Source organism: Cherax quadricarinatus, chromosome 30 (assembly GCF_038502225.1).
Source record: "Cherax quadricarinatus isolate ZL_2023a chromosome 30, ASM3850222v1, whole genome shotgun sequence".
NCBI lineage: Eukaryota > Metazoa > Arthropoda > Malacostraca > Decapoda > Parastacidae > Cherax > Cherax quadricarinatus.
Genome location: NC_091321.1, coordinates 12,076,339 through 12,096,834, shown reverse-complemented (window position 1 = coordinate 12,096,834; position 20,496 = coordinate 12,076,339). Strand labels below are relative to the sequence as shown.

General features: G+C 38.7%; 1 protein-coding gene across 7 annotated transcripts in view; it reads right to left on the bottom strand.

Annotated features, from left to right (window-relative positions):
- Positions 1 to 415: 415 nt before the first annotated feature.
- Positions 416 to 20,496, bottom strand: part of LOC128692638 (uncharacterized) — a 35,543-nt gene continuing 15,462 nt past the window's right edge. For 4 of the 7 annotated variants that reach the window (XM_070089909.1, XM_070089908.1, XM_070089910.1 and 1 more), the window contains exons 4-6: positions 8,809 to 8,963; positions 7,470 to 7,629; positions 1,720 to 2,516 (exon numbers count right to left, since the gene is read on the bottom strand). In XM_070089909.1, the coding sequence (XP_069946010.1) occupies positions 2,420 to 2,516; positions 7,470 to 7,629; positions 8,809 to 8,963 (412 nt within the window). In that variant the 3' untranslated portion in view covers positions 1,720 to 2,419. Of the gene's footprint in view, positions 1,205 to 1,718; positions 2,517 to 5,711; positions 7,244 to 7,469; positions 7,630 to 8,808; positions 8,964 to 20,496 lie in introns of those variants that run through there. The other 3 variants (XM_053781867.2, XM_070089907.1, XM_053781868.2) reach the window with 3 other exon arrangements.

The following is a 20,496-nucleotide window of genomic DNA, read 5'->3' as shown; positions in this document are numbered from 1 at the left end:
CTTTGGCTTGTCATTTAAGGATTTTTTCTTTTGATTAATTCATTCATTCATGTTTGTATTTTAAGATATTCTGATGCACTTAAAGCCAGTTATTGAAAGAAAAATGTCTAACCTTTTAGATAGATTATATATAATAAAGGTGATTATTTCCAATGGAGAGTTTGGGAAGCAAAGCTCTTGAGTAGCTTGCAATACACTTTGAAGTCAGAGACTACAAGAAGGGAAGCAGATAGGGGTAATGTGGAGGATGGCTGCAAGAAGTACATATAACTGCTGTAAAAATGCTTAATAAATCTGGCAAGTGTCCCCTGTATTACAATACAGTATCTGGAAAATCAGCTACATATCCTACACCATCAAAGGATTTTTGTCTGCAATGATTACTCCTTGATTCCACAAGTACAGCATTTAGTTTGTATGGATTTCCAATCTCCCCCCCCACACACACACACATACATTCACACAATCTCCTGCCAAGGCAGGGTGACCCAGAAATAGGAAACCACTTTCACCATCATTCACACATAATCAAGGTCTTTACAGTGGCATGCAGATATGACAATTAAGATGTCATTCTAAATAGCAAATATCTCAAACCCCTTCTTTAAAGTGCAGGCATTGTACTTCCCACCTCCAGGACTAGAGTCTGGCTAACCAGTTTCCCTGATTCCCTTCACACTCCAACAGCTCATAAAATCCCAAAAACCATTCGTCTCCACTCGCTCCTATCTTAACATGCTCAAGCGTGCCTGCTGTATGTCCCAGCCCCTTGCACACAAAACCTTTTACCCCCTTCCTCCAGCCTTTCCTAGGATGACCCCCTACTCCTGACTGATGGCCTAGGTAAGTGGTGCTAGCAGCATGTAATTCAGTATAGGCTAGCTGATCAGGCATAGTCTGGAGGAACTCAGAGTTTTCCCTTGATGATAAGGCTCTAATGGTTATTCTTATATCTGAAGGCTGCTGAAAAGCCTTGGAACCTACATGAATGGGTTATTGGTACAATATCTTTGGGTATACTTACTACATACCTGCTTTACACCAGAGGTATTTTGCACCATCTACCATATGTTCTGCATTTATTTTCCAAATTATAATAAAAGTCATAGACCCTTAAGCATGTTACATTGAAAATGCAAACAATCCAACATCTATCAGTGTCTGAATATTTTTCTTTTGACTTTGATTTGCTGACTGGAAGCATCTGTAATGAAAAAAATTAAGATGCCACTATTTTTTCTGTATAGAACACTTAATTTGTGTGTACATAATTCTATGAATGATTAAAAGAACACACACAAAAAAAGTCAAGAGCTGATTTCCTTTATTCTATTTATTACAATTATTACAATGATTACACAAATAACCCGCACATAAATGAGAGAAGCTTACGACGACGTTTCGGTCCGACTTGGACCATTGACAAAGTCACACTAACCAGAAGTGGAACAGGACGGCTATATATAGGCAGGAAGAGGTGGTGGTAGTAGTAGTAGTAGTACAAGAATGGTATATAATACCGGCAAGATGAAACTAAGACACATGTGCAACACCTGGGCATCCCTATCGTAGACGTTTCGCCATCCAGCCAGCCACTGAATGGCGAAATGTCCACAACAAAGACAACCAGGCGCCGCACATGTGTCCTGCTCCACTTCTGGTTAGTGTGACTTTGTCAATGGTCCAAGTCAGACCGAAACGTCGTCGTAAGCTTCTCTCTTTTATGTGCGGGTTATTTGTGTATCGTTCCAGTCACGGTATTGTGCCTTTTTTTGTTATTTATTACAATGATTAGTTTCACCAAAGAAAACAAGCGTGGAAAAGAATGAATATAAAGCATATTATTACAGCCTCTCCTCACTTAGCAATGTACTCGTTTACTGATGACTCGGACTTACGACGGGCTCTCTGACCAGTATGCATACCTAAATGATGTAGTTTAGAGTGTCTATACAGTATAGACATTTAAAAATACACTAAAAATTTTATAAATGGTAAGAAGACATTAAAACAATATCAAAGATAGTTGACACAAACCCACTACCATTACAGTATGCTCCTTGCTTAGCGATGCATTTGTTTACTGACGTGGTTTTAAGAACAGAACTCTGTCGTTGAGGAGAGGCTGTATTATTATAAGCGAAAAGAGCTAAACCTACAAGGGTCATATAGAGCAATAAAATGCACAATTCAATGAGCTTTACTAGATAACTTCAAAACTATAACACATCAATATCTGGTCATTTGATCTTTTGTTTTCATTGCATTTTTTAATCCTTTGGTACACTGCTGGTGGAAATTTTTTATTTGTGTTTCATGCCAAAGATTTTCTTTTTTCGGAGACTAGATCAAAGATATATGATACTGACAAGGCTAGCCATGTCATACTATCTGAGAGATGTTAGTCCCCAAAATTTTTTCAAGGGAGGTTTCTTGGTGCTGGTAAGGGGCTTCTGGGCCAAGGAATTGGATTGTTTTCTTTTTTTGGGTCACCCTGCTTTGGCACGAGATGGCCACTGAGGTAAAAATAAATTATGGAAGTTATAATCCTTAGGGGAATGGGAGGCAATCAGGTTTAATTGAAGGATGTTGATGTAATTCCCATAAATATAATAATTCCTTGTAGACATCCAACCTGACCACAGAGTGCATCTGTCTTGCAAAGTACAGTAAGGGGAAGGAGGGGCGATATAAGAATCTGCCTGATAATTAGTGTATGGAAGAGTGAGCCTGCACCACTCCTTGTACTAAATTACCCACATGGGTTTAGTGCTTCAAATAAATATATGTGTACAGTAATAAAAAAGTAACTAACTGTCTTTAGCCACTTTGGATATACTTGACAGAATACAGTGGAACCTCGACTTACGAGTTTAATCCGTTCCATGACCTAGCTTGTAACTCAATTTGCTCATACAGTATATCAAATCAGTTTTCCTCATTTAAATTAAATGAAATACCATTAATCTGTTCCAGCAAAATTCCTGCTCTCGGGAGGCAGGACAAAATACTTCAATATAGCGCTAATATTAACTGTACAGCTTATTTATCTATCACAACTGATCTAATATGACATAATAAACAATATAAATAACATAGAAACATGATATCTACTCTAGAATGAATAAAATGTATTATGTTACTAGTGGTGGCGACCATTCTCACTCTCGCTCAGACCATTTCTTCCCATGCTCTTATTATAAGAGAAAACAGAGTGTTTGTGAGGCTAACTGCACTAGATCACTAGTTTCTTAAGGAAGACATTGAAACAATGTATTTTTAAATAAGAAATATTCTATAAAAACATTATAAAACATAATAGAGAATGTAAAGAAATAAACTGGTTTTATAAAGTGTAGGTACGCTTGCAGAGGTAGAGGGTGGAAAAGATAGGCTACTTGCTGTGCTCTTAATGCTACACTTTATCGGTGAACCTAATTGCTACACTCTTAATGCGAGGCAGTACCAGCGTAGTAGAAGTACTACGCTCGTACTGCCTCGTAAACTTCACAACACAACCTGCACACCTCGCTCATGTTTATGATTTCATGCTTTAATTCAATAGACATCATTTTTTTTTCTTCTCAGCACTGTCCTTTGCACTTACTTTCTTAGGACCCATGGTTAGAAAAAATAAATTTGGCAAAATAACTGCACAAAATGCAAGCAACACACGAGAGAAATGCTTTCACTACAAGGTAAACAGTGCACTGCACCAACTAGTGGCGGCATTCTGAAGCTCATTATTATTATTATAATTATTATTAATTTAGGGAAATGAAGCTCACTCATTATTCTTAATAATTATTATATTATTATTATTATTATTATTAATTTAGGGAACTGAAGCTCACTCATTATTAATAATTATTATATTATTTTTATAATTATTATTAATTTAGGGAACTGGAGCACAATCCAGTTCCCTAGATCAAGAGCTCCTCACCAGTGTCAAGGAACCTTGATGCTGGTGAGGCACTCTTGATCTAGAAAATTGGATCTGTGCTCCAGTTCCCTAAGTTAATAATAATAATAATAATTATTATAATAATAATAATAATAATGAGGAGCTTCAGAACGCCACCACTAGTTGGCGCAGTGCACTGTTTACCTCACTGTGGAAGCATTTTTCTTGTGTTTTGCTTGCATTTTGTGCAGTTATTTTGCCAAGTTTCTTTTTTGTAACCATGGGTCCTAAGAAAGTAAGTGCAAAGGATAGCACCAGAGGGGTGTGTATATATACACAAGCATATATATATATGTACATACATGTACAATATATATATATGCTTGTACATGTATGTGTAGTGTGACCTAAGTGTAAGTACATGTATAAGTATCAAGATCACCTGAAGTCTTGCATGTTTATGAGACAGAAAAAAGGGCACCAGCAATCCTACCATCATGTAAAACAATTACAGGCTTCTGTTTTACACTCACTTGGCAGGACAGTACAGTGGAACCTCAAAAATCGAACTTAATCCGTTCCAGGAGCTAGTTCTAAATTTGAAAAGTCTGAAATTCGAAGCAATATTTCCCATAAGAAATAATGGAAATACAATTAATCCGTTCCAGAAACTCAAAAATATTCACACAAAAAATACATTTTATAGAGATTAATTACAGTTTTACATAAAACAAATACTGTATTATAGTTTTTAATTATGTCTTTGTGGCATTTATGGATTTGGAAAAGGTGTATGACAGGGTGGATAGGGGGGCAATGTGGCAGATGTTGCAGGTGTATGGTGTAGGAGGTAGGTTACTGAAAGCAGTGAAGAGTTTTTACGAGGATAGTGAGGCTCAAGTTAGAGTATGTAGGAAAGAGGGAAATTATTTCCCAGTAAAAGTAGGCCTTAGACAAGGATGTGTGATGTCACCGTGGTTGTTTAATATATTTATAGATGGGGTTGTAAGAGAAGTAAATGCGAGGGTCTTGGCAAGAGGCATGGAGTTAAAAGATAAAGAATCACACAAAGTGGGAGTTGTCACAGTTGCTCTTTGCTGATGACACTGTGCTCTTGGGAGATTCTGAAGAGAAGTTGCAGAGATTGGTGGATGAATTTGGAAGGGTGTGCAAAAGAAGAAAATTAAAAGTGAATAGAGGAAAGAGTAAGGTTATGAGGATAACAAAAAGATTAGGTGATGAAAGATTGGATATCAGATTGGAGGGAGAGAGTATGGAGGAGGTGAATGTATTCAGATATTTGGGAGTGGACGTGTCAGCGGATGGGTCTATGAAAGATGAGGTGAATCATAGAATTGATGAGGGGAAAAGGGTGAGTGGTGCACTTAGGAGTCTGTGGAGACAAAGAACTTTGTCCTTGGAGGCAAAGAGGGGAATGTATGAGAGTATAGTTTTACCAACGCTCTTATATGGGTGTGAAGCATGGGTGATGAATGTTGCAGCGAGGAGAAGGCTGGAGGCAGTGGAGATGTCATGTCTGAGGGCAATGTGTGGTGTGAATATAATGCAGAGAATTCGTAGTTTGGAAGTTAGGAGGAGGTGCAGGATTACCAAAACTGTTGTCCAGAGGGCTGAGGAAGGGTTGTTGAGGTGGTTCGGACATGTAGAGAGAATGGAGCAAAACAGAGTGCCTTCAAGAGTGTATCAGTCTGTAGTGGAAGGAAGGCGGGGTAGGGGTCGGCTTAGGAAAGGTTGGAGGGAGGGGGTAAAGGAGGTTTTGTGTTCGAGGGGCTTGGACTTCCAGCAGGCATGCGTGAGCGTGTTTGATAGGAGTGAATGGAGACAAATGTTTTTTAATAATTGACGTGCTGTTGGAGTGTGAGCAAAGTAACATTTATGAAGGGGTTCAGGGAAACCGGCAGGCCGGACTTGAGTCCTGGAGATGGGAAGTACAGTGCCTGCACTCTGAAGGAGGGGTGTTAATGTTGCAGTTTAAAAACTGTAGTGTAAAGCACCCTTCTGGCAAGACAGTGATGGAGTGAATGATGGTGAAAGTTTTTCTTTTTCGGGCCACCCTGCCTTGGTGGGAATCGGCTAGTGTGATAATAATAAAAAAAAAATATAGTAATACATATAAAATAACATTTTACTTACCTTTATTGAAGATTGGTGATGGCATCTGGAAGATAGGGAGGAGGAGAGAGGGAGTTGGGGTTAGTGTTTGGAAGGAGAATCCCCCTCCATGAGGACTTCAGGTAAATCCCTCTCTGGGGTTACTCCCCTTCTCTGTCTTTTTATGCCGCTAGGACCAGCTTGAGAGTCACTGGACCCCTGTCTCACAAAATAACTGTCCACAGTCCTCTGTTTCTGGCGCCTCTTTAACATTTCCCTAAAATGGGACATGGTTCTGTCACTGAACTTGTTGCAAAGATGGCTTGTTTCAGCTTGCTCAGGGTGGTACTTTTGCACAAACATTTGGACATCATTCCACTTGGCACAAATCCCCTTAATCTTTGAAGAAGGCACCTCATCCACTCCCTATATTAACACCTTTCGCAACATCAGCTTCCTTGATTTGTTCTTTCTTTGACAGGATAGAACCGATGGTCGACTTGTTTTTCCCATACATCCTGACAAGCTCAACAAGTCTCACACCACTCTCATTCTGTATTATTTCCTTCTTCACATCTATGGTGTTTCTCACTTTCTTTACCACAGGGGTACCACTAGCAAGTTTCTTTGGGCCCATGGCAGCTTATTTCACAGTCCCACAAGCACTAAACACAACGAAATAATTGTAAAATGCGTGAATGAGAGCGCAGGTCAGTGTTCACTCAAGCATAAACAAAGCTAGACTGCTCACGGCGCCTGTGCGGGGACGCGGACAGAGCAGGCAGCAGACAGGTCCCGTACCCGGCAGTCCGAAAATAGGGGCGCGTTCGATAATAGGGTCACAGTTTGTCCGAAAAAAAATGGTCCTATTTTTGAAACGTTCGGTATGTGATACGTTCGATTTTTGAGGTTCCACTGTAGTACCTCCCTGGGCAGTTGCTGTCTACCAACCTACAATCCAGGAAGGAATGATATAATGATTATTAATTACATACATCATTATACAGAGGCGCTCAGATACTGTCGTATCTGAGCACCTCTGCAAAGACAGTGATTATGTATGAATAATGGTAAAAGTGTTGAACAATGATGAAAGTTTTTTTCTTTCTGTTTGGGTTTTTTTTTCTTTCTTTTTGGGTCACCCTGCCTCAATGGGAAATGGCCAACATGTCAAAAGAAAAATATAGGGAAAAAGTATTCAATCCTCGGGGAGCCATACAGTGCCTGGGGAAAGTAGGAGGCAATCAGTTTTGATTCAAGAAAGCGAAAGACAAGTCCAATTCCTTGCATTAAGAAACCTTGAGGGGGATTGTTATGGTGTACTGCTAAAAACTCTGTGCATCACTATTGGCTTTTCAAAAAATGTACAACCAAATACTTAATTTTGCAATATGTACTTCTTTAAATAAAATTATTATAATTGCATCATTATTATTACTATAATACTGACCTGTGAACTTTATCATTTGCTCCCTGTTTCATGAAGACCATCATCTCCTGCACAAATGGGTCTGTAAGTGCCTCCTTTACATGAGGACTTTCCATTAATCTGCTAGATATAAGCTCCTCTTCACTTCTGATACTACTATTCATGTGTAGGAATGTGTCACCTGAAATGTACCAAATTTTCATTTAATGGGTACACACACATGGGTTAATGAGTACAGTTGCACCAACTATGATTTAAATTTTACTCTTACATTCCCCCCTACCCTTGCATACCACTAGCCTCTTTCTCCATCTAATGCACATTTCTACTATTGCATATCCTTCCCGACAGCACTATATGACCCTTTGAGGTTAAGTGCCTAAACTGATTACAATTATAACAATATTAATAGCAAGTACAGTGCTGTACAGTGCACAAATAGAATAACGAGTACACATATGATGATGAATAGAGATGGGTTAATGAATATATGCATATGCTGAGTATAGTACATAGGTTACAATACTAACATATGAGATTAGAACACACATGGGCTGAATAAAGTTATATCTTGAAACTGAGATATGAAACCTGTGAGATTTGATCATACAACTTTTACAGAAGACCCATTAGTGGATAGCTGTGGTTATTCACCCTTTTCTTGATGCTCATTGTCTTTATTTGTTTGTCTGATACACAACTCTTGAATTGAAAAATAAGCTTGGGGTTTCACTCAAAATAAACTTTTCTTTTATGAATGTCAATACCCTCTATTGAGCAGAGCATCATATATGGTGCTCTGCAAGCATAGGACTGATGCTGCCATGGAACCAAGAGATGTGCTCAGAAAGAGAGATGCAACAGAAAGCAGCCATGTCATCAATGACATGGCTGCTTTCTGTTGCATCTCACTGGCTGGGATAGCCAGATGTAAACACTTTCATGTGAACGCTTTGCCAAGATTAGCGTGGTACATTATGTAAGAATAAAATATGGAGTGACTAAGATATCAAAATGTTGAAAGACGGCCAGTCAAGGATTACCTGTAAACAATTTGTAGCAATATAACAAACAATAAAAATGGCCTTTAAAGGTCCATACAAACACAAACTGTATTTCTATACAGTGGAATACAGTATATTATACATACATAAAACCTTTTCAAGTTTAAAATAGAAAAAAAGAGAGATTCAATTAACCCTTAAATTGTCCAAACACAGATCTACGGCCACTTTCGTAGCGCTCCGAACGTAGAGCTACGTTCAGAGTGCTACGTGAGTGAACGTAGATCTATGTTTGGTCAGTTTAAGGGTTAAAAACTAAAAGTGCTACAGTTTCACATACAGATTTCTCTGCTTACCCAGGACATTGCACAGTGCTTTCAAAGTGCTTGTGATCTCTCTGTTGTCCTTGTATTTCTTCATTGCTGCCTCTGGGTTTTGTTGAAATTCATCAAGTATTGGAATCCATGCAGGATCAGATATCACATCTCGTACACTGGGGTTTGCTTCCAATCTGCAAATACATTTCAAAATTATGTAATTTTTTGCAATAAGATATTTACAGTACGTATGTGTATAAAAAAATTGTACAGTATGTGTGTGGAAAATAGAAAAATACAACAAAAGCAAAAGAAGCACTGTTGTATTGTACTGGATCAAGGAGCAATACAGTAGTTGAAGTTTTGGCATTGCAGTTGTATACAAGCCACCAGATACAACTTCTTAACAATTCAAGGAACAGCTTTTGAAAAATGACTATTGTCTGGAAAATCTTCCAGCTCCAGCCCCAGCCCCAGCCCCAGCCCCAAATAGAACTATGTTTTCACCGTTAGCACTCCGAACGTAGATCTACGTTTTTTACATGCTTTCAAATGTAAAAAAAACGTAGATCTACGTTTGGAGCACTAGTGGTGCAAACATATACGTTTGGACAGTTGAAGGGTTAAACCTCTGCAGCAAATTCACCTTAAGCCAGCAAATAGTGGAGCCAACAAGACTGGAAAACAAACTTGACCTTATCTCACTAATGATAACAATCTTGTATGAAATATAACAGTATCAAAAACAATACACTCAGATCACAACATAATCGAAATACAGACATGTATACACGGGGTTCCTGACCAGCAAAATGAGATCAGTTATGAGGGTGTCTTCACCAAATTCAACTTCAATAACAAAAACATACAGCAGGATCAAATTAACCATGTCCTAAATGAAACAGGCTTGGAAGATATCCTAAACAACTTGGATCAAAACCTTTGCCTGGAAAGAACTGTAACTCTGTGGCACTTGAGGTATGCTCAAAGCACATTCCTCTAAGAAAAAAGAAGAGAAGATTGTTGCGAATAAGAAATTTTATAAAGAACTTCAGAATGTGGTCTGTTACTATTTTCTTCATAGGCAACAAGATTTTGGATCAGAGTTAGTTAAAGGTATTTTAGAGTCTAGGGGAAATAATTTCAACTGGGAAACTCCATAGAATAAAATTCAAATTTATTAAAGTATTTAAATACAATACTTTATCTTTTCTCTGTACCTAATATTATATCTTAATACTTTGTACAATAAATTTACAATATACATATTTAGTTCAAAATCATGGAAGTATCACCTTAATAAGGAAGATTAATTTTTCTTTCTGTAATTAAGTCTTCACTAACATTTACGTCTTTGTCTTAACAAGACTGTGTAAACTCAAACTACAAAATGTACAAGATTCAACAAGACCTTTGAATCCAGCCGTAAAGGAAGTAGAAGGCAAGAGTTTGCCTGAGAAGACATATCTCTATGGATTACTGAACTGACCAAGAATATAAATATCCAAACAATCTTTCAGAGCAATGAGGAACAAACTGAGTCAGCTCTAGAGACTAATTCTCAAACCCATTCAAAATGTATACTCCTAAGAGAGAACCAATATACGATCAGTTGTCAAGGCTAGAACAGGGAGTGGACTGACTACCTGCCAGTCTGTTGACCCATCGTCAGGTTGGATCACCTGACCCAAACGTCAGTCAGCCGGACATATACAATTGAACAATTCACCGGATGGTTCCGAGACTTATGCTCTATATACATAAGAAAACCTACCTAACAACAATAATAATAATAATAATACTTGACGTGCTGTTGGAGTGTGAGCAAAGTAACATTTATGAAGGGATTCAGGGAAACCGGCAGGCCGGACTTGAGTCCTGGAGATGGGAAGTACAGTGCCTGCACTCTGAAGGAGGGGTGTTAATGTTGCAGTTTAAAAACTGTAGTGTAAAGCACCCTTCTGGCAAGACAGTGATGGAGTGAATGATGGTGAAGGTTTTTCTTTTTCGGGCCACCCTGCCTTGGTGGGAATCGGCCAGTGTGATAATAAATAAAAAAAAAAAATAATAAAATAGGGATAATACCATGGTATTTTTTATATTTTAACAGATAATAATATAATGCCAAAAGTCTCTATTTTAGCTATAAACGGGGACTTTCGCGCTATAATATTAAGTGATGATCATATTCTCTTACAATAGTTAAATAACACAGGATGACCAATTTCCAAGATATAACACCCCACCCCGTACGACAATAGGTCGCAGTAGGGAGTTTGCAAGCGTTCTCGGTAATATCTCCTTTATAGTAAGCGTCCTCTTGGTAAATAAGGCATGTAGGACGACGGGAGAATGAAGATGAAAGAACTCGATCAGCATGGTTATTTGCCAGAGGATGAGCTTCTGGAACAATGGCCGGAAGAACTATCTGGAGTGGCATCCATCACAATTCGAGAATAGGAGTCTCAGACATGACTATCAGGGTCATCCATGTGGGCTTAATACTTCGTCCCATCAACGAAACGGTTTTCATAATCATACTGTCAATATAAAAGAAAATCATTAACAAAAAGTATATAATATATATATATATATATATAAATTAGGCTCTAAGAGTACTCATCTCTTAACTTTACATTTTAAGGTATACTGTATATATTTTTTTTTCAGGGGCAAGAAAGGGCATCAGCAATTATGTTAAGAGTCCTGCTAGTGTTGAATACTAAACAGATAAGGTTGGATCCTCAGAGCCCACCTGAGGATCCGGGTGTTCTTTGATTTCATAGAATTAATATAAATTAAAGAGTTGTGATCAGAAAATACCATAATTTTATGGGTGGAGGTTCCCAGATAAACGTCAAAATGTTCCAAAGATATTACTAGGGCAAGAGCTTCTTTCTCTACAGTGGCGTAATTCTTTTGGTGACGTTTCAACTTTGAAGAAAAGTAAGATATAGGATGCAAAATATCAGTAGAGGGGGATTTCTGAAGTAACACCGCCCCCACAGCATAACCGCTGGCATCAATGTGTAAATAGAAGGGTTGATTAAAGTCAGGACTTTTCAATACGGGTGATGATGAAAGCAACCGCTTCAACCGATTAAAAGCTATCTCACAATCTTTCGACCAGCAAAACTTAATCTTATTACTGGTCAATTCAGTAAGAGGAGACGCAACCTGAGAAAAATTAGGACAGAAACGTCGATAATAACCAGTCATTCCAAGGAACCTCCGTACAGACTTTCTATTTGAGGGATAGGAAACTCGGCAATGGCCCTAACTTTTACATCAACAGGACGTACCTCACCCTGGCCTATACAAAAACCGAGGTATTTAATCTTGGCTTGTCCAAACTGACACTTGGCTAAATTTATGGTGAAGTTGTACTTTTCTAACTTCTTAAATAAGGTTTCCAGGCGAATTAAGTGTTGCTCCCATTCATTGCTATATATAACAAGATTGTCTAGATATGCATCCACTCCTTCTAAATCATTGGTCAGCAGGTTCATCAGGTGCTGAAAGGTAGAGGCCGCGTTACACAACCCGAAGGGCATAACGCGATAATTGAATAATCCGCCTTGTATAGTAAATGCGGATATTTCTTGGGCTCGCTGGGTAAGCGGCACTTGGTAATAGCCCCTTAATAAATCCAGGTGGGTAACATGGGCGGCTCCTGATACTCTGTCTATTAGATCATCAATACGGGGCAGTGGGAAACCATCCGGTACCATGAGAGCATTATTATTTTATTTATTTTTTATTATCACACTGGCCGATTCCCACCAAGGCAGGGTGGCCCGAAAAAGAAAAACTTTCACCATCATTCACTCCATCACTGTCTTACCAGAAGGGTGCTTTACACTACAGTTTTTAAACTGCAACATTAACACCCCTCCTTCAGAGTGCAGGCACTGTACTTCCCATCTCCAGGACTCAAGTCCGGCCTGCCGGTTTCCCTGAATCCCTTCATAAATGTTACTTTGCTCACACTCCAACAGCACGTCAAGTATTAAAAACCATTTGTCTCCATTCACTCCTATCAAACACGCTCACGCATGCCTGCTGGAAGTCCAAGCCCCTCGCACACAAAACCTCCTTTACCCCCTCCCTCCAATCTTTCCTAGGCCGACCCCTACCCCGCCTTCCTTCCACTACAGACTGATACACTCTTGAAGTCATTCTGTTTCGCTCCATTCTCTCTACATGTCCGAACCACCTCAACAACCCTTCCTCAGCCCTCTGGACAACAGTTTTGGTAATCCCGCACCTCCTCCTAACTTCCAAACTACGAATTCTCTGCATTATATTCACACCACACACTGCCCTCAAACATGACATCTCCACTGCCTCCAGCCTTCTCCTCGCTGCAACATTCATCACCCACGCTTCACACCCATATAAGAGCGTTGGTAAAACTATACTCTCATACATTCCCCTCTTTGCCTCCAAGGACAAAGTTCTTTGTCTCCACAGACTCCTAAGTGCACCACTCACTCTTTTTCCCTCATCAATTCTATGATTCACCTCATCTTTCATAGACCCATCCGCTGACACGTCCACTCCCAAATATCTGAATACGCTCACCTCCTCCATACTCTCTCCCTCCAATCTGATATCCAATCTTTCATCACCTAATCTTTTTATCCTCATAACCTTACTCTTTCCTGTATTCATGTTTAATTTTCTTCTTTTGCACACCCTACCAAATTCATCCACCAATCTCTGCAACTTCTCTTCAGAATCTCCCAAGAGCACAGTGTCATCAGCAAAGAGCAGCTGTGACAACTCCCACTGAGAGCATTAACCTTACGATAATCAGTGCACATTCTAGAAGTTCCATCAGGCTTGGGAACTAACATACAGGGTGAGGCCCACGGACTTTTACTCCGCTGAGTCCATGGGACAACAAAAATTCTACTTCTTTGTTTAATGCTTCTTGTTTGAGTGGACTTGCCCTATAAGGTGACTGTTTGCAAGGCTTAGCTCCTTGTACATCTATGTCGTGAATTCCCAATGTGCAACTCCTAACGTAACCTCATAATGTAATATCAAGTCTTTGATGTCTTTTGCTTTTTCCAAATCAAGGTCCATAAGAAAGGTATCAAGAGATTGCAATGTCTCTGAATTTTTTAAACATACTTCTATGGCTTTAGAGATGCTGGGCAGACGTACATTTTCAGTTTCAGCTAAAGGAAGAACTGTCGTAATTGGTACGAGACTAGGGTGGTAAGCCTTAAGTTGGTTTATGTGATAAGTACGTTTTGCTTTTCTCTTTCCTGGAGTTTGTAGTACATAATTTACCTCATCGAGCCGCTCAATCACTTCCAAAGGACCTTCGTATCTAGGTTGCAGAGCGTGTCCAGGTAAAAATTTCTGTGCCAACACCCTGTCACCTGGTTTAAAGAAGCGAGAGCATGTGTGTTTGTCATAACAATGCTTCATCTTGGATTGGGCCTTAGCTAAGTTTTTTGAGGCTAATTCCCTCAGTTGTGACAAACGCTTTTGCATTAGAGTTGGAGTTGTTTTAAACGAGGGTTCTCATTTTCCCGTCCATGAATCTTTTAGTATGGCGAGGGGGCCGTGTACTTGGTGTCCGTAAATTAATTCAAATGGACTAAACCCAGTGCTTTCTTGTTCGCTTTCCCTTAAGGCGAACAAGAGAAATGGTATTCCCTCATCCCAATCTCGGGAAAACTGCTCACAGTACGCTCTCAACATTGATTTTAATGTTTGATGAAATCATTTGAGGGCTCCTTGTGACTGAGGGTGATACGCAACAGAAAATACGGACTTAATTCCGAGGTGAGATAAGGCATCGCGAAACATCTTAGAGGTAAAATTTGAACCTTGATCGGATTGAATTATTTGGGGAATCCCCACCTGTGAGAAAAATTTTTGCAAAGCTCGAACAATGATGCCAGAATTAATATTTCTCAAAGGGATAGCTTCCGGATATCGAGTAACAACATCCATAATTGTAAACAGATATTGATTCCCTTGTTTAGTCCTGGGTAACAGGCGTGAGAAGGGCTCACCACTGACGGGAATTGGAATGAGGGGAACTGGTGGAGGTGTGTGCGAAGGTTTGCCGGTCACTTGGCAGACTTGACAACTTTTTAGATAGCTTTCCACAATCTCCTTCATTCTGGGCCAATAAAAATGCTTGGCTATTTTGCCCAGTGTTTTGTTTACTCCCAAATGTCCTCCCATGGGACTATGGTGGGCGAAACAAATAGCTAATTCTCTAAAGGTGTTAGGTAGCACAACTAGATGTTTGCTGGTAGACAGATGATCGTCGGAAGATGAAAGATACTTTTCCTTTCTCATTAATATGCCATTAGCGAGATAGTAACAATTGTCCAGGTCTTGGGCGTCGTCTTCTGTAATAGCTATCTCTCGTAATTTCTCTAGGGATGGATCAAGGAACTGATCCCTTATTAAATCTTCTTTTGATAGCATTTTAATATCAGAATCTTGAAAAAGGCCGATCATAGAATATTTCAGATTTGAAGATCCGGATTGTAAGGATCGGCTGAACAATAAACCGAGACCTAAATCCTCGCCTTCACTTAGGACTTCAGTTGACAAAGGATTTTGAGGCACTCTAGACATTGCTCTAGTTATAACATTGAGAGGAAATAAGGTAGGAGCCTCTTTTCGAGCTTCTATGGCATAGTTAATGTCAGTAGAATTATCAATAACTAGAGGCTCTCGGCTTATACCCGGATAGTCTAGATCATTGCCTATGAGTAAGTCAACGCCCTGAATAGGAAAAGTTTCACTGGATATACTTACTGAGACAAAGCCAGTATAGGTTGGTGTTTGGATGTACGTATATCCTGTGAAGAGGCACTCTTATAATGGCGCCTCCATAGGCTTCTAATAACACATCTAGCTTGGTGTGAGTCATATCACTTACGGGAAGTATGCCCTGCTTCAATAAGGTTAAATAACTTCCAGTATCACGGAAGGAATTAACTTCAACTAATTGAGTCTCGTCTATCCCAACTTTCACTTTAGCAAAGTAGGGACTCATAGCCGAGTGAATATCTTGTTCTGAAATAGCTCTAGTATTGAGTCATCTAGAATGACTACTGATTCGCTCTTGCGAACCTTGTTCGGTACTAAGGTTCAGTTTCTTTTGAGTTGTCGAAGATATTACCTGAGTTGGGAAACGAAGTCGCTCGTTCCTGGTATCCCTCTCTGGCCAATAACAGTGTTTTCTTAAATGCCCTTTTTTATTACAATAAGTGCAGTTCAATTCACTGTTCTGCCTTAGTGGTTTTGAGCTTCTCCTAGAGTTAAATCTAAATTTATCATTAATGGGTGTGGAGGCAACATAGGAGGTCGGGCAAGGATTCTGTATGTGACGAATCTCTGTAAGATTGGATCGTCTTTTCTTAGGGGCATATTTAGTCACTGTTTCCTTACCTTTTGTTTCGCCAATCAATTGTTGAGATATTTCATAATTATCGGCGAGCGAGGCTGTTTCTAGTATATTTACTATGGGGCAACTAATCAAATATCTATGCAAGTCTTTTGGTAAATTATTATAGAAATCCTCATGCAGGATCAACTGGGAAAGATTTTCCATAGATTTACAGTTAGAAGCTCTACACCATCTCTCAAAAGCGATTTTCTTTTCACTTGCAAAATCTACATACGACTGAGTTGGCTGGCGTTTTAATGCTCTAAAGGTTTTTTGATAACTTACTGGAAGGAGATCATAAGCCTCAAGGATAGCCTTCTTAATGGAATCATAATTCACATACTTCTCAAAAGGTAACGTAGCAGTACAACTTTGAGCTTTACCAGACAACGAAATATGCAATAAGGTTGCCCAGTGTTGTCGGGGCCAGCGCATAGCACGTGCTTGATTCTCAAAGACTTCAAAATAAGTATCTAAATCTCCGTCATTAAACCTTGGAACCAAAGATGCAGCTTTTTGTATATTGAAAGCATCATTTGAGGATTCAGTACATCTTTCACTCACATTACCTTCTTGTTGTTGTCTTATATAGTGGAGCGTTTCCCTTTGAAAGTCTTCTTCATTTAATTTACATTGAGCCTCAATTTGAGCAGTCTGTAAAATAAATAGTCTCTCTAATTTCTCAAATATGCCCAGACGGTATCAAAAAGGAAGGAATTGAACTGGCGGTACGTGGATATTCCTTTGGACGTGCACCCTGGTGAGTGACAGACTGACCATTAACCCTTTGACTGTCGCAACCCCCAATCCTGAGGTGTCTCCTGGTGTCGCAAAATTTAAAAAAAAAAAAAAAATTATTTTTTCTTATGAAATGATAGAGAATCTTTTCCCGATTGTAATGACACCAAAAAAACGAAATTTGATGGAAAACTGACGGAATTATGCTCTCGCGAAGTTAGCGACCTCGACGCTGTTTACAAATCGGCGATTTCGCCCACTTTGAGCCCTATTTTCGGCTAATTCCATTGTTCCAGTCGCCCAAACTCATAGCTATTTCTTTAGAACTTCATTTTTTCTATCGATTGAGTACAAGAAACTGCCCATTTACTGATTTCAACTACCTAATAATGTGGTCAGAAATTTGCAATTTGGCCAATTTCACGAAAACTAAAAAATATGACAATTTCAAAATAAGGTCCAGAATGAACAATGCAGACATTCCAGGCTCTAAAATAACGTTTTCTTTGTTCATCAGTCACGTCTCCAGGCCCCTCTGATATTACTCTTGCTTTCTATTTTGAATTTTTATTCAAACAAAAAATATTAGACTTACTATTATGCAGACTACTACAATGCTGTAATAACTGTATAAATAACATCAACCCATTCATGACTGCATATTAGAATGGCTAGTTGGACATTTATTGGACAATGGCATCATTTGTTTACTTTTGAACATTGGCAAAAATCAAACATTTCCCCTACTTTGAGCTCCATTTCTAGGTTCTTTTTATAGTAAAATCAATCAAAAACACCTCTATTTCTGTAATATGTTTTCCATTCTATCAAATGAGACCAAGAAAACGAGAATACAACCATAAATACTATACGAAAATAGACCACAAAGTCGGCATTTTAATTAAAAAAAACGGTCGGAGTTTTTTTTTTCTCATTATGCACTGCGTGCTCCAGGATTTTTTTTATATGGTGCACACTGACCACACAGACCCATTCTCTCACATGTGGGCCTACCAGCTTTCTCCTGCTTGATTTGAAGCCGCTAGAATTTATGAGTATATATACGTCAAACACGGCACCTCGTAAAACGTATATATACGGCCGCGACAGTCAAAGGGTTAATAGGAATTCCTTCAGTAACGGGTGAATGCAGAACAGCGGCTGCACCCTGCAATACTTCATCTACTTTACTAGAAGCCAAAGCGGGACCTGATCTATCGGGTTCAATTTCAAGATCAACTCCTTGAAATTGTTCTTCTAACACTTCGAATCTCGACTGGTAGCTTACTTGAGAAACTAAACTTTCAGAGTAAGAATCTGCTACATAATCGTTAGAGGCCCCCGGAAACAATTTGTTTCTAATTATTGCCCTTACGGTATTGGCTGTGTAATATCTGTCGTATGGTACTCCCAATTTACGGGCTATCTGCCAGCACGTTTGAAGTTTCAAGGAGTCCAGCTTTGACAATGTTAAATCTTCAAATAAATGTTTAATGTGATCTTCCATGATAAAAATTTTGAAATTAACTAAAGATAAATTCCTAGTATATAACTTTAATATTGTTCTTTTGATAAATGTCTTAGAACAACAGAGATCCCAGACAGGTGCCCCATTTGTTGCGAATAAGAAATTTTATAAAGAACTTCAGAATGTGGTCTGTTACTATTTTCTTCATAGGCAACAAGATTTTGGATCAGAGTTAGTTAAAGGTATTTTAGAGTCTAGGGGAAATAATTTCAACTGGGAAACTCCATAGAATAAAATTCAAATTTATTAAAGTATTTAAATACAATACTTTATCTTTTCTCTGTACCTAATATTATATCTTAATACTTTGTACAATAAATTTACAATATACATATTTAGTTCAAAATCATGGAAGTATCACCTTAATAAGGAAGATTAATTTTTCTTTCTGTAATTAAGTCTTCACTAACATTTACGTCTTTGTCTTAACAAGACTGTGTAAACTCAAACTACAAAATGTACAAGATTCAACAAGACCTTTGAATCCGGCCATAAAGGAAGTAGAAGGCAAGAGTTTGCCTGAGAAGACGTATCTCTATGGATTACTGAACTGACCAAGAATATAAATATCCAAACAATCTTTCAGAGCAATGAGGAACAAACTGAGTCAGCTCTAGAGACTAATTCTCAAACCCATTCAAAATGTATACTCCTAAGAGAGAACCAATATACGATCAGTTGTCAAGGCTAGAACAGGGAGCGGACTGACTACCTGCCAGTCTGTTGACCCGTCGTCAGGTTGGATCACCTGACCCAAACGTCAGTCAGCCGGACATAAACAATTGAACAATTCACCGGATGGTTCCGAGACTTATGCTCTATATACATAAGAAAACCTACCTAACAACAACAATAATAATAATAATAATAATAATAATAATAATAATAATAAAATAGGGATAATACCATGGTATTTTTTATATTTTAACAGATAATAATATAACGCCGAAAGTCTCTATTCTAGCTATAAACGGGGACTTTCGCGCTATAATATTAAGTGATGATCATATTCTCTTACAATAGTTAAATAACACAGGATGACCAATTTCCAGGATATAACAAAGATGTAAACTAGAAAGAGACACACACTCCCTCTACAGGTGAAGGCAAAGAATCACAGAGCTCCTCAAAGGTGCCAGTCTATCTGAAATATAGGAGGCACTGGCCAAAGAAATAGAAGATATCAAACTTAAGTTTAAGGAATTATACAGGAGCCAAGAAATTCTGGAAGGACTTGAAGCTATAAATGGAATTGAAAAAAATAAAACAAAGGTACATGTATTTTTTTTCTTACACCAAATCTAGAGCAAAAACCACATCCACTATTGAGCCCCTGCTTAAATGAGATGGGACAAACACAGATGACAGCAAAGAAATGAGTGAGATACTGAAGTCTCAATATGACTCAGTGTTTAGTGAACTGTTAATCAGACCAAGGGTCAACAATCTAAGTGAATTTTTTATGACCAACTCAAAATTTGGTTTCTTCAAGAATTTCTGATATAATCCTAACACCACAGGACTTTGAAAAATCAATAAATGACATGCCCCAGGTCCAGACTCATGGAACTCTGTGTTCACCAAGAACTGCAAGAAATCCCTTTCACATGCCTTAAATATTCTATGGAGAGAGAGCATAGACACAGGGGTCATCCTAGTCACTAAAAGCAACAGATATAGCCCTTCCACAAAGGTGGCAGGCAGTAAAGCAATTTCAAAGAATTACAAACCAAGAGCACTAATGTCCCACATCATAAAAATCTTTGAAAGGGTTCTAAGAGACCAGATCACCAACCACTTGGATACCCAATAATTGCATAACCCAGGGCAGCATGGGTTTAGAGCAGGTCATTCCTGTCTCTCACAACTACTGGACCACTATGACATGGTCTTGGATGCACTGGAGGACAAACAAAATGCATATGTGGAATACACAAACTTTGCAAATGTCTTTAACAATTGTGATCATGGTGTAACAGCAAACAAAATGCATGATAAAGGAATAACAGGAAAAGTGGGTAGATGGATCTAT